The sequence below is a fragment of the Lactuca virosa genome, chromosome 8 (genome assembly GCF_052849685.1).
Source record: "Lactuca virosa cultivar CGN04683 chromosome 8, Lactuca_virosa_CGN04683_v6, whole genome shotgun sequence".
Taxonomy (NCBI): domain Eukaryota; kingdom Viridiplantae; phylum Streptophyta; class Magnoliopsida; order Asterales; family Asteraceae; genus Lactuca; species Lactuca virosa.
The window spans coordinates 109,559,719-109,574,539 of NC_136433.1; the positions used below are offsets into that span (position 1 = coordinate 109,559,719).

The 14,821-nt window shown below is 36.2% G+C and overlaps 1 protein-coding gene across 1 annotated transcript; it reads left to right on the forward strand.

Annotated features, from left to right (window-relative positions):
* The first annotated feature begins 7,574 nt into the window (after positions 1-7,574).
* Positions 7,575-9,522, forward strand: LOC145129519 (EPD1-interacting receptor-like cytoplasmic serine/threonine-protein kinase 5A). The gene is made up of 5 exons (XM_079064267.1): positions 7,575-8,061; positions 8,153-8,288; positions 8,384-8,520; positions 8,609-8,732; positions 8,834-9,522. The coding sequence occupies exons 1-5, from the start codon at positions 7,654-7,656 to the stop codon at positions 9,370-9,372; spliced, it is 1,344 nt and encodes a 447-aa protein (XP_078920393.1). The 5' UTR covers positions 7,575-7,653; the 3' UTR covers positions 9,373-9,522.
* The last annotated feature ends 5,299 nt before the right edge of the window (positions 9,523-14,821 follow it).

The following is a 14,821-nucleotide window of genomic DNA, read 5'->3' on the forward strand; positions in this document are numbered from 1 at the left end:
TGCTATAGTATGATATGTATGTACGATGTATGGTATGTGGTATTTGGGGAAATCACTAAGTTTTGTGTTTACGGTTTAAGTTTATGTTTCAGGTACTTCCGCTTCGAAGGGGAAGGGCCTGACTTGATCGCAAACGCATCCACCCGTGTTTAGCATTTTTATGATTTTGGGATTTTACTCTGATAACTATTTTCACATTAGTATACTTTTGATGGTTTGATATGAATATATATGATGGAATTTGGTTGACTTAAAAATGAAATTTTTACTTAATATTTTTGGGATGTTACAATATATCTAAACTCTTTTTAATGTGACAATTACATTTTAGCAGTGGGTTGAAGGCCTGGTAGGCAGCACTGGAAGGCTTGGTGGGCAACGCTAGAAGTTGTTGGGCTAAGTGAGGCTTGATGTAGGCCATATGAAGATGGGTTAAGCATATAAGGACATAATAGGGATAGACAATAGATGTTTCAATGTAATTTTGACCATCAATAGGATTCGAAGGCTATTGCAACGGAAAAAGGTGTTGTAGACTGCTAGACTATTAGCCAAAATTCATTCGAAATGTGATTGTTGTCTCGATGGTATACCTGCAAAATGGTTAGTACCAGTAGACAAGCTAGAATTACCCCCCTCTTTGGAAGCACCCTGATTATCATTGCGTTTTTTGCTCCACTTATTTTTCGGCTTTCCAGGTTGTATGGATATTGAGTAAAGAGTCGCATTAGTATAGTAGGAGGTAGTTGCAAGTCTATTATGGAAAACCAAGTGGTTCACGAATCGGATACAACCGAGTCGGTTCAAGAGCAAACTGGGTTCATCCAGACCGGTTCAACCATAAAAATAATCGATTTAGCATGTATAAAAGTTGTTGAAATGATTGAGACCAAATCAGACATTCTTTATTTATTTTATTTTTTTACTAAAACCAACTTATAGTTGGAGTAAATCGTTCTAAACCAAGCCTCAACAAGCTTCATGGTGTGCCAACTTATAATTGGAGTAAATCGGTCTAAACCAAGCCTCGACAAGCTTCATGGTGTGTAATTGTGCAAGAGGAACATCATTTGTAATGAAAAACTACTAATGACTTTCTTCTTAGAGTCGATGTGAGACTTTGTAATGCCACCAAATATAATATATCTTCTATTTTCCATAGTTATATGTTCTTTTTTTCTTCATTTATTTGTCTAATATAATACGGTAAGTCTTTTAAAATAATTAAAATATGTTCTAATTTCTTTTTTTATATAACCTATTATTAAAAAATTGAATTTAGGTGAGTCATGTGACCCACCTTGTTTCTAAACTCTCCCCTCGTGGAGGAGCCAATCATGGAGTTCGTATTCTCTTCGCGAAATTCATGAAGTGGGATTTGTGTTGCAAATTATCCGTCAATTACCTACTTCATATCATAGCATTATGGATGTCATTACTAACACCAATCTGTTCCAAATAATAAACATATGTATTATCAGATTTGGTACCATGTTGGTTTGTAAAAATATGTAGTTTATAATGTATTTCCTTGTTTTAAATATACAAATAATCTTCTATAATAAATAAATGTTTTTTTGCCACATGTCTTCTTCTCCTTCATACCGCCACATTTTTTGGTTTTTTTTTCCATTTTCTTATTTTCCACTTGTCATTTTTTGAGGTTTTTTTAAATTTCCAGAATTTATGGTTATATATATATATATATATATATATATATATATATATATATATATATATATATATATATATATATGGAATGTTCTCATTCTATTTATATAAGGTTATCATTTTATTAATTTGAAAATAAATTCACATAAATGTTACAAATCATTGATTTACTTTTTTTTTCAACTACTTTATAAAATATTTAATGTTTACATATTGATATTAAACTTTTTATTTTTAATAAACTCGTATAGTATACGTGTCTCACAACTAGTATATAATATTTACATATAAAATCCTATGCTATAAATATGTTAAAAAGAGATAATGTCACTATAGCACAATGAAGTTTTGGGTTTGGTCCGATTTGACCATTTATGTTATTTTTTTGCCCCAATAAGTCATCTAACTTTTACTGTACATGTCAATTAAGTCATTATCATTAATATTTAACCATTCCTCCATTAACTTGTTGTTCTAAATTACACGAACGGTCCATATGGTTTACATTTTATTCGTAGTTGGTCCCATAAGTAGTAACTTTGGGGACCAAGTTTACAGAATGTTCGTATCGTCATGTTTCAACACCGGATCAGGAAGAACATCGAGTATCAAAAACAAGTTACAGTTGCCAGGTCTGCCTCTTCTTCTGGAGTTACCTTCTGAACTAACACTCAACCGGTTACCAGAATCGACATCAAAAGGGGCTTTGAGGCTGATTCTTTTTGACTTTCAGACTCGTCCGTCGTCGGAGCATGTGGTCCAGGGAGTTGAGATTTCTCCCGTTCCTTTACAGGAGGAGCAGGCGGTGACTTGTTGGAAGATGCTGATGAGAGTTTTTGCAGAGGATATGACTTGGCCTTGACCGCCGCAGGGAGCAGCGGGAAGCGGTGGTTTCGGGTTTGGTGTCAGATCCTTTGCAAGTTTGACAGGTGTCGAGTTTTTATATTTCGATTCCGAATACAACTTCTTTAAAGTTTAGAACGAGGTTGTAGCCTTGATCTTCACCTTCCGTGGCCATGTTGTGGGGGCTCCGACCGTGCATCCCACCGCCCATGCCGCCCAAGTCGAATAGTGATTCGAAGATATCAAATGGGTTACTGAAATCTTGGTTGGATTTGATTAATTTTGGGAAATTTTTAGAAGGCAACGACTGTGATGTGAAAACTTTATTGATTTTTTTGATGGATTGAACTTACTCTGTTACCCATGTCGCCGACACCTTTGAGTACGGCCTCTCTGTACCGGCATCGTTTATCATCGTCTCAGAAAACATGCATTGAGAAGAAGGAGAATTTTGTCATTTACTATAGGTGTGAGATTTAAAAAAAAATGATGGATTTTACTACTTTTAGGACCAACTACCAATAAATTTTTAATCATAGGCGTCATTTGTGTAATTTAAAACAACTGGCTAACAGAGGAATGGTTAAAACTAACGATAATAGTTTAATTGACATGTATAGTAAAAATTAGATAACCTATTGTGCAAAAAAAAAGTAACATAAATGATCAAATCACACCAAACTCAAAACTTCATTGTGTTACGGTGTCATTATCCTTATTAAAAATAAACAATTACTAACAACTCTTATTTAACCCTTCCCACTCAACACGACAACATGCTTGAAGGTAAAAAAATTTCTTACCCTCTATCCCGACTCCCGGAATTTTTCCAGTTTATAACTGGTTTTAGAAAAAAAAACAAATATCGGTTTATCCGTTTTCTTAAACGAACAAAAAGTGGGTCAAATAAGCCATTCTGGAAACGCGCCAAATATGGTTTGGAAACAGCTTATCGGCGGCTTTGTTTGGAAACGCCCACTACCTTTCAAACGCGCGTATTAAAATTTAAAATTAGTAAATAAAAATGTCAAATCAAGAGATTCCGAGTTAAACAACTTTGAACCTTTGGATAATATATGCATATATATAGATCTAGATTAAATCACCTTGTACAATTATTTCCAATGAATGCAATGGATAATAAGTGTTGACATCTGAACTGACCCCTTTTTAAGAGTTTATTTATTTCACTTGCACATGTTAAACGTCCGTGGCTCCTCCTTAATTAAGTTTCATGTTATAATAGGATTAATTTTAGTAATAATGACATAAAAACGCTTGAGTTTAACAAAAATATACAGATTTATTGTTTTGTGGATTTTAGGTTCATTAATAGCGGCTTGCAACTTTTTTTTTTGAGAAATTAAATAGTCTCCTACTTTTTGTTCCTAATATTCTCTTACCTATTTTAGATGATGACAAGTGTCATTAAATTTAATTTAAATTTGATTGAGATTTGAAATTTGTACAGTTGTTATCATCTTAAATAGGTTGGAAGAAAAGTATGAACAAAAGGTAGGATGATATTTAATTTTTTTTTCTTCTTCTAGTTTCACCCTTTTGTTTATTTCTTTTCCATTAAAACTTTTATGTTTGACAAAAATGTTCGTTTTTTTTGCTGGTTCATAAAACCCCTTAAATTTGACAGAAATGTTCGGTTTTACCGAGTAAATCTACAAAAAATGTAAAATTGAAAAAATTGCAAGTATTCTGTATTAATGAACCTAAAATCCACAAAAGGGTAAATCCGTACTATTTTGTATATTTATCTCATCTCAAGTCTTTCATTTAGAAGTTAAATTCATGCATTTTACACGTTTGCGGTTATTTTTAATCTATCGGTTGAACGTTTTTTTATTTGTACATTTTATGGTGGATTTCAGGTGTATTTGAAGATTATGATGCACTTTGGAGATGTTAAGGAAGCTTGGGACGAAATTTGGAAGCAAACAGAGCGGAAATGAAGAAATTGGAAAAATCAAGAACCCAAAATAGTGCATTTCACACAGGACATGTGAAATGCCTTAAAAAGTGCACACGAGGCATATTGACTAAGCTGCGAGGAGTTGACTTTGCTACACACAGGGTGTGCAGATTCAGTACAAATCCACACGGGGAGTGTGAAATCAAAAGAGACCAAATTTAGCATTCTACGTTTGAAGACTTTCCGATTATGGCAAGCCACTTTCACTTCACACGGGGCGTGTGGAATCAGTGTAATTCCACACGTCCCGATCATCTACTTCAGGATTTTTAAGGATATTTACATATATATCTCATATCAGGCGACTTGGAGGCGTTTTTTTACCGATTTTGTGGTGAATCATTAGGAATCCCTTCTATTTTGATTTTGTAGTACAATTGTGTTTATGCATTTAATCACACGACTTGATGTTTTGTTCATGATTCTATCTAGCAATGTAGTTTTGTTTTAACCTAATGTTTGATTTAATCTTGGTTCATGTTGGCCACTCGAATTAGGTTTATTTCATTCCTGTTATTCAATTTATCAAACCCGTAAGTGTTTTATGAAATGAAATTAAAGTACACACATCAAATTGGTTCTATGATGGGATTAACTTTGGTGTAAACTATAATTGCATATTTTTATGCTTCCGAACTTATGAGAAGTATCGAACATTGTTGGGAACATTCGTATAAATCTTAATGCGGGTTTTCAATATAATTCTAAGAGTTTGTTTAGATTAGGTTAGTAAAACTAGATTTAGTTCAAAAAACTTATTTGATCAAACACTTTGGTGAATGGAAACTGCTAGAGCTTGTTAGTGTTTTTAAGTACCAACTTAGATAGACTGTGAGTTAACTTCATTTCGTGATTGAATTGCATAACACATCGTACACTATGAAACCAAAACTCTATTATTATTAAGTTTCAAACATTTTATTGCATTTGTTTATTGCTTATTTATGCAAATTCTAACAAATCCCCCAACTTGCGACTCGAATACCTTACTCAAATAAGTATAATCATCTGTTCTGTGTCTTTATAGATTGACCATGCTTGCCTTGTACTAATTTTTAGTGCAAATTAACAATGTTTTTGGAGAATATTTTGTACCCCCTTATTTGTTGGGTTTGACACCCTAACAACCACCGCACCTGGAAAAAAAAACTCATCGCACCATTAAATATGTTTTGTACTAATGAAGGGATGAACCGATAAAAAATAACATAATAATGATACAACATCATATACGACATATGTTGTCATATTGTAGGGCATCGTGTTGAAGGTCCATATGGATTTTTTAATTTCATTTTTTTAAAGTTAAAATTGTTCATTGCAACTTAGGTTTATATGGGTTACATCTAGAAAAATTTGTGTTCATTGAGATTACTATCAAGATTTCATCGATATGAACAACCAGGAATGATATCATGGTGTTTTGCATTTTTGAGTTTGTCCGATTAGGATTACGATTCTTGTGTTTATCAAGATTATGGTTTTTTTATTGGGTTTTATGACTTTTATCTACTCCAACAACAATGAATATGTTTCAAGCTCATGATTAAAGAACAACAACATTTTCCATGCCAATCCTATATCATTAATTTTACCGGTATACATAATTGTTCAACATAGTAAGATTGACATAAAAAAGTTCCAATCAATTGAATCCACTTATATATAAGAACGATGACCGTTTGTTAACAATCATATTAACCTTATAATTATCTTATCTAACACCCATAATAAGATTGAATTAAATTCTTATTTAAAAAATGGATCCTCAACCACCCAATGCAGCTCCCTATTTTGGCAAGGATAGCGGGTGAGGGCTCACACTTTGAACAATATGATAAGACGACACCAAAGTAAGTCACATACCTTCTACCGAATAACTCCTAATCAAATTCTCATTGTATCACTTACTTACATACAATACAGTAGTTGTTTATATCGACCATATTATTTTGACTTTATTATTATAAAATTTAACATATTGAGAATTAAAGTATTCACAATGTATAATTTAATAAAAGAATTAAATTAGATAAAATGCATAGTTGATATTACGCCATTTTGAAATTCAATGGATATGAAGTTAAATGATTATTAAAATAAGAAAAAAAAAACTTTTTAATTCTTAAATAACTTTCATAAATTAAGTTTTACAAATATAATACAAAACTATATGAAATTTACAATGTTTTAAAAACCGGTTTGAACCGGTCGGTCGAACCGGTTGGACCGGAAATTGGGGAATGAAAAGTTCAACTATCACCGGTTTTATGCGACCGGTTCAAACCGGTTGGACTGGAAATCGGGGAATGCACGGTTCAACTATCACAAATTTCATGCCTATTACTGAACCGGACCCAATGGGCCGGTTTTTACAAAAAACCTGATTAAACCAGTTAAATTGAAAAAAAAACACATGTAATTAAAACAAAACATTTTGCATAATAAATTTTGGTAGTCTTTTCATATTTATTTAGATTTTTCTGACTAAAAACACATAGTAAATGTTATAAAGTTTTTTGATGTGTTTGTATTCTTCTAAAACTATAATTTTTTCGGTATACATTTTTTTTTTTTTGATGAATATGAATTGATGTAAAATTTATGGTTATATGTTATTTTAATGTATTTGGATTGATCCACACCTTGTTTTTATGTGTACATTTAATGTTTAAACGTGTGGACGTCAAATTTTTGATTTATGTATGTATGTATATGTGTGTAGAAAAATTAATTTTTTTTTATAGAAATTGGTTGAATCGAAAACCGGTAATCATACCGGTTCAACTAAAAACCGGTTTTTAAAACATTGAAAATTTAAAATAATAAATCGACCTTTTAAGTCACGAATTCAAAAATATTAATCTATATTAATAAATCGACCTTTTAAGTCAAACGTTCACCCATTACACTTTATAAAACCTATTAAATGTTATTTGGTACACATTATTTTATTACCAAAAACAAATAAAAACACATTAAAAACAAAAATAAATAAGTAGACACTTTTGTTGACTATTCTTTTAGCAACGTCTCTTCACAGTTCACATGGTGTATAAAACCACCCTCAAACCATTTCTCCACCTCCAAACTCAAACATCCAATACCACAAACCACCATTTATTTATTCATTTATTCATTCATTCAATCTAGAAATGAAGGTGAAGAAAGGGTCAAAATCGTCTTGGATCTCAAATTGTTTCAAGATTCATGAAGAACCAGTTCGGATGATTAGAGAACCTGAGATAGAGAAGAAAGTTGAACCGGAACCCATTAAGTCGCCTAATTCGGCTAAGAGGATCTCGTATACAGATATAAACAGTTCGACGTTATCAGAGGACCTATCGACTTCACTAGCTGGATCAAACCTCTACGTTTTTAACCTTGCAGAGCTTAAGGTCATTACACAGTCTTTTTCTTCATGCAATTTCTTGGGTGAAGGTGGGTTTGGACCGGTTCACAAAGGGTTCATAGATGACAAACTTAGACCCGGTCTGAAGGCTCAGCCGGTGGCTGTCAAGGTCTTGAACATAGACGGCGGACAAGGTCATAGAGAATGGCTGGTATGTATATATAACGTATACATACTCGTATTGGATACTGTATTTATTTATTAAAAATATATATTAAACATTATTTGCATCGACTTTACAGACAGAAGTTGTATTTCTTGGACAACTAAGACACCCACATCTCGTGAAATTGATTGGATACTGCTGTGAAGATGAACACCGAGTATTGGTGTATGAGTACATGGCACGTGGCAGCTTAGAAAATCAACTCTTTCGAAGTGAGTTTATAATATGAATACAAAGTTAATGAATTCATTCTATTATACCACATTAATTTTCAAGATATTTATTTCAAATCGGATTTACTTTACAGGATTTTCCGTCTCTCTTCCATGGTCAACTCGGATGAAGATTGCGCTACATGCCGCAAAGGGGCTTGCGTTTCTTCATGAAGCGAAAAACCCTGTTATATATCGTGATTTCAAAGCATCCAACATTTTGTTAGACTCTGTAAGTGCTTAATCAGTCTTTATTTATCTCGATTTTCGAGAGGTTTTTATGTTATTTCTAGTACTGAAACTTATTTTGAATTTTTAAGGACTACACTGCTAAACTTTCGGACTTTGGACTTGCAAAAGATGGTCCTGAAGGAGACGACACACATGTTTCAACTCGAGTTATGGGCACACATGGCTACGCAGCTCCTGAATATCTCATGACAGGTAACAATTCAAGTATACATGATGCAAATGTAATAGTACTTTTTTTTAGCTTTTCACTCATGACATTTTACTAATTTCATGTTGTTTTGCACTTTATATAGGACATTTAACAGCAGCAAGCGATGTGTATAGTTTTGGAGTTGTACTTGTTGAGCTTTTAACTGGCCGAAAGTCAATGGACAAGAGCCGGTCAAACCGTGAACAGAATCTTGCCGAGTGGGCTAGGCCTCAACTCAAGGGTGGTGCTCGGAAACTCAACAGAATAATGGACCCAAGGCTCGAGAGTCAATACTCGGAAACAGGAGCAGAAAAGGCAGCAGAATTGGCTTACCAGTGTCTTAGCCATAGGCCAAAGGCAAGGCCAACCATGAGTATGATTGTTAATGCTCTTGAACCACTAGCGGAGTATAACGAAATGGCAATTGGAACATTTGTGTACACGGCCCCTACTGAGAACAAGAAGTCACCGGTGGAGAGCCCGGAGAAGGAAGTACAGCATAAAGATGGCAAAATGGACAGCAATGGACACCACCACCACCACCACCGCCACCATCAACATGACCGAAAGCACCGGAGTAAATCTCCGGCCGTCCATTCTGAGACCGATTTACAGAGAGATCATATGATTTCAGGGGTGTAACAGAGAGTTAAACGACAATGGATAATGTTTGGAACATGCATAGGAACACAGGTGATGCATGAAAAGTTGTAAATGTACAGATTTCAAGCACACATCAATATTTTTTTCCTAGATCTTCGTCCTTATACAAATTTCACATTTATTTCTTGATCTCCGTGTTCATTTTTATTATAAGGATTTGAAAATACATTTTTTCGTATCAATGTGTTAAAATTACCATCTCCAACTCCGATACATGTTTTCACTATGCAATTTGAATTTAAGGTTGATGTATTGCTTTAAGTGAAGGAATTAACCGTCTAAAATACGTGCTTTATTAACTTGTAGTTTTTTTTTTTTTTTTTTTTTTTTTTTTTTTTTTTTTTTTTTGTAGTTATTCACTAAAATGATAAATATAAGCTAATGACCACGAAGCTGCAAATCTCTATCGCCAATTAGCATTATGTATTCTTTTTTTTTTCTTTCGTTTTTTTTACTAATAAGGGGTGTTTGGATAGGAAAAAAAAAGGATGCTTATTTATTCCCACCACAATAAGCTAAGTTTAAGTGTTTAGATAAGAATCTTTAAAAATTAGCTTATTGTGGTAGGATTAATCTAAATAAGCTGATTTTAATAAGCATCTCCCCCCTTGCTTATTGCTTATTCCCACCACAAATATTTTTGCAAAAATTGCTTATTCTCACTGCAATAAACTAATAAGCTAAAAACTAATTTATCTAAACACCCCCTAAGGATCACTAGTACTGAATAGCGACACACAAGTAATACATGTGCTAGGACCTCCCAGGTGCCCGAGAAAGGTAAAGGATCCACAAGCTTCGTTAACACCATCAAATTATGTGATTATATATTATAATATCATTGTTCCATACTAAATCCATTCGCGGATGTCGGCCAAGATCATCCAAAGTTTTATCGTAGTAGACAATTTTCCACATAAGATGCTCAATGTGTAAGACTTGGTGTGTCATTCATAGGTACCCGATTTAGGACTTTGAAAGTTGTGTAATGACATTCTAGAATGTCATCACTTGCATGAGTGGATTTACAACCCCTCAAGTGGTCTAGTGTGATGGCATAGTTGAAGTTTAAATTTGAACACGCATTGAAAGTATAGAGTATGTTATGTGCTTTCTATACACGAGCCTAATTTCAACCATCATTGTGATATTTGGAGCTAGAGATTGATTCGGGGTTTGAGTGTGAAACATATGCATTGCATTCATTTGAGATTGTTGACTTACTATTGGTAAGTTTGATGTTGTTTATCAATACTTATCTTTGAAATGTTTCCCCTAAATATTGAAATTATACAAATACTTTGATGTGTTGAAAACCTTTTAGGTGTTTGATTTTGGGTTTGTGTTGTTGATCTTATCTTATACCTATAAGAGTTGACTCTGGTGATGAACTGATGATCACTAGGTTTTTCAAGCCTAAGCTATGTATTTTGACATGTAGTCATATTTCAAGATTAAAAGAGGTGGAAGGTAGAAGAAGCATGGACATTTAGAAGATCTTTTGAATTGTAGATACTTTATACTTACCATATGCTTTGTATTGATTGCTACAACCGCACAACTAACAAACTGTGTTAAAACTTGTTTTAGGAACTTATCCGCAAGATAAAATCTTTTCATATGAAAAATCTTGTTTTAAAAAAAAATCTTATTTAAAAATAGCTTATGCAAGGGGCGTTTCACACTAGGACGGAAGAAAATAGTATTAACAATTTAATACGTGTAGGGTCCGGATCCGGTAAGAACTTAAAAATTGGTAGGAACCGCGATGATTATTTTCCACCAATCATTTGGTCAAGAACACAAACGTCAAACCCATTTACTTGGTCGTGACTGTAACATCCCAATTTTCAAGACCAAAAATTTCGATTTTAATTAAGTAATTTATAAAACCATTTACTGAAAAACGACATCAATATCATATCAAACTCATAACCCATAAGTCAAATGTCATAAAAACATGTCATGGAATAATTATAATGTCAGAGAACAATCCCAAGGACATCATAGTGCGGAAATCGGGTGTGTGTGCGATGCGCTGCTACCGTGTCGGCTCCTTCTCCTTCGATGAAGAGGTACCTGAAAACAAAACTGTAAACTGTAAGCATAAAGTTTAGTGAGTTCCCCCATCATACCACATACCAAAAACATATACTGCCTATCCCTCGATATCTTTCAACCGGTATCTGACTGGCATAATCGGAAGCTGGACTCCCCTTCGGTATCTTCCAACCGGTAGCCGGGAGCTGACCTCCCCTTCGGTATCTTTCAACCGGTAACCGGGGACTATTTCACCCCTACCACTACCACATAAGAACATATCATAAACATACTACTAGACATGTGTGGGTTCTGACGACCCCTTCGGTATCTTTCAACCGGTAACCGGGACTAATCCCCCTACTACCATTATCACATATATCATATCATGCTAATCACATAAACATATCAAGTAGTAGAAAACATAGATAATTTGTAACATCCTAAAAATACAGTCTGAAAATTTCATTTTAAATCAGTAATAAAACCATATTCATCAAACGTGATATAAGAATCATAAACAATGTATCTCAAAATATCATAACAACTGTCAAATATATCAGAGTATAAACATCCCAGGCTGAACAAATGGTGTGTGTACTGCAATCTTCCCGAGATCCTCTTTTGAAAACTGAGTTCCTGAAACCAAACTGAAAACCATAAGCACGAAGCTTAGTGAGCTCCCCCAAACTACCACATACCAAACAATAACATATAAAGCAACTACTGGGCCTTGCCCACTGCATCGGACCGAAGTCCGGAAACTGCATCGGACCGAAGTTCGGAACTAACCAGGGCCTTGCCCTCTACATCAGACCGAAGTCCGGAACTAACCAGGGCCTTGCCATCTGCATCGGACCGAAGTCCGGAAACTGCATCAGACCGAAGTCTAGAACTAACCAGGGCCTTGCCCTCTGCATCAGACCGAAGTCCGGAACTAACTGAACATAGCATAGCATAATCATAACTACTAGCATAAACACATATACTGCATACTGCATCGGACCGAAGTCCGGAACACATAACACAAAGACATGCTTGAATCACAAAGACATCAAGCACACTGAACTACTGCATCGGACCGAAGTCCGGAACTACTGCTGACTAAACGGGCCGGCATTGTGGCCGTAGACCCGTTCCTACTGGAAGGAAAACTCACCTCACACTGCTGAAGTCCCGTAGACACAATCCCACACTGCTGAAGTCCCGCAGACTCAACCCCAGCTGCTGGATGACAGATTCCCCGAACTGTCAACACCAAAATAACACCCAATTACTAATTGGGGTCTAACACATAACTATAAATGCATACTTTGGATAATTACTATATTACCCCTAGCTTGACTTACCCAAGCCCAAGGCCCAATCCATAGGCCCAAAGTCAACTAGGGATCAAAGCCCAACATATGGCCCAATTTTCCAAATTGGGCCCAAACCTCTACATGGACTTCCCTTAAGGCCCAATTAATCAGTCCAGTCCAACATGTCTCATTCTAGGGGCCCAATATCAATACAACCATCTAGGCCCTAACTATGGCCCAATTTTCCAAATTGGGCCCAATCCTTCATATGGGCCTTATCCTAAAGCCCAACTAATTACTCTAGTCTATTTGCTTGTTCTTGGATGGCCCAACACAAAGCCCAAGTGAAATTAGGGTTTCACATAAAATGATGATTAGGGTTAAGTGTTTCTTACTTAACCCATTAAGGACTTAATCCATTAAGTCCTTTACTCTACTAGATAAATGATATGGAGAAATTAGGCTTAATACACAATCCAATCTCAATAGCCCAAAAGTGGGTCTAATAAGTCCAAGGCCTAACTACTCACAATTAGGGTTTTCTAAACCCTAATTAGGGTTTTCACCCACACATGGCCCAATAAGCCCAAAACTAATCCTTAAGCCCATTAGGGTTTTGCTAGGTCCATTAGGGTTTTGCTAGTGGGGCACCACCCACTACCACCTCGGGTAGTGGTGGAGAATGGCGGCTCACGGCGGCGGCCACCACCTTACGGTGGTGGTTATTTTTATTTTTATTATCCAATACTAATTACAGTTACAAGGTTTTATCCAAAATAGCACACACACACGCTCACTAACACACACTAACTAACACACACACAGCCACACCATGGTGGCCGGCGGTGGCGCTTGGTGGCAGCCACCACCCTATGGTGGTGGTGATGCCGTTTCTGGGAACTCTAGCTATACACACCCATACACACTAACTGAAATACGCACGTCTTCACTTCTTTGCTCGGAAAAAAGGAAACCAACCACCCTCCTAGCGGCGTACGGTGGCGGTGGTGACACAAGGCGACGGCAGCGACGACTTCTTGTGGTGACAGCCACCACCGTGAGGTGGTGGCGGTTCTCTTGTTGGTTCTCCGTAAAGCAGCGACACAACACACGAGGATACAACCCATGACCGGGAACGAACTGACTTCAACGGAAACAGCAACAACAATGTCATCGGCGGTGATGGCGGTGGTGGGTGAGACCCCATTCATGGCAGCGAACGAAGGGGAAAATAAGGAGAAGAGTGGAGGTCCCGCCGATCATGCTCCAACATAGTCATTCACAGCCTCCTTCGTGGGTCTCGGTGACTCTCCCGACTGCCCATGCCATCTCCGGCCGGCAGCAACGTTGAGGTGGCGTTCAATGGCGAGGGTGGCTTCGTCCGATCGGGACAGCAACGAAGAAGGTGGATGGCTGGTGGTTGTTGGCGGTCTCCGACGATTGGCGACCTCATCGGAGATGGTTGCAACTTGAACAGCAAAGGGAAATGGCACCGAAGATCGGAGGAGAGGGGGGGGGGGGGCTGGATGGTAAGGTGACGGCTGCACCTCTCATTCCTAGGGTTAGGGTTACATTAAGCTATATACTCGATCCCTCAAAACATTATGCCATAATAACAATATCAGTCCCTCCCCCTTCCCTTTTCTTTCAAATTCAATCCCATTATTACCAAATGAACCCTCAGCATTAAATCGTTTATATTTTATGTACGAAAATTAGCAAACAGCCCCTATCTTCCATAATCTCTTCAAATGAAGTCCCATAAATTACCATTTACTCCCTGCCTTCATAAATACTTACAAAACTAATCCGGATTTTACACTTTTAACCTCCAACTTCTAAATTCTTCACAAATTAGTCTGGGACTTACATTTATTAATTTATTTAAATAAACGGGGCGTTACAACTCTCCCCCACTTAAATTAGATTTCGTCCTCGAAATCATTCCTTACCATCTCTTACATGCCAACCTACTCTAGTAAAATGGTCACCATCCTGGGCACACCCTAGCCCTACTAGGGTAGCCATGACCAATCTTCGCAAAGCCCTAAAACCCTCGGGTGAATGAATTCCTCGCAACAAGATTA

Excerpts from the sequence above, each read along its gene's own strand:
- LOC145129519 (XM_079064267.1), top strand. The coding sequence starts at position 7,654 with ATGAAGGTGAAGAAAGGGTCAAAATCGTCTTGGATCTCAAATTGTTTC. Across the intron at positions 8,062-8,152 it reads AAGGTCATAGAGAATGGCTG|ACAGAAGTTGTATTTCTTGG; the intron begins GTATGTATATAT and ends TCGACTTTACAG. Across the intron at positions 8,289-8,383 it reads AGAAAATCAACTCTTTCGAA|GATTTTCCGTCTCTCTTCCA; the intron begins GTGAGTTTATAA and ends TTTACTTTACAG.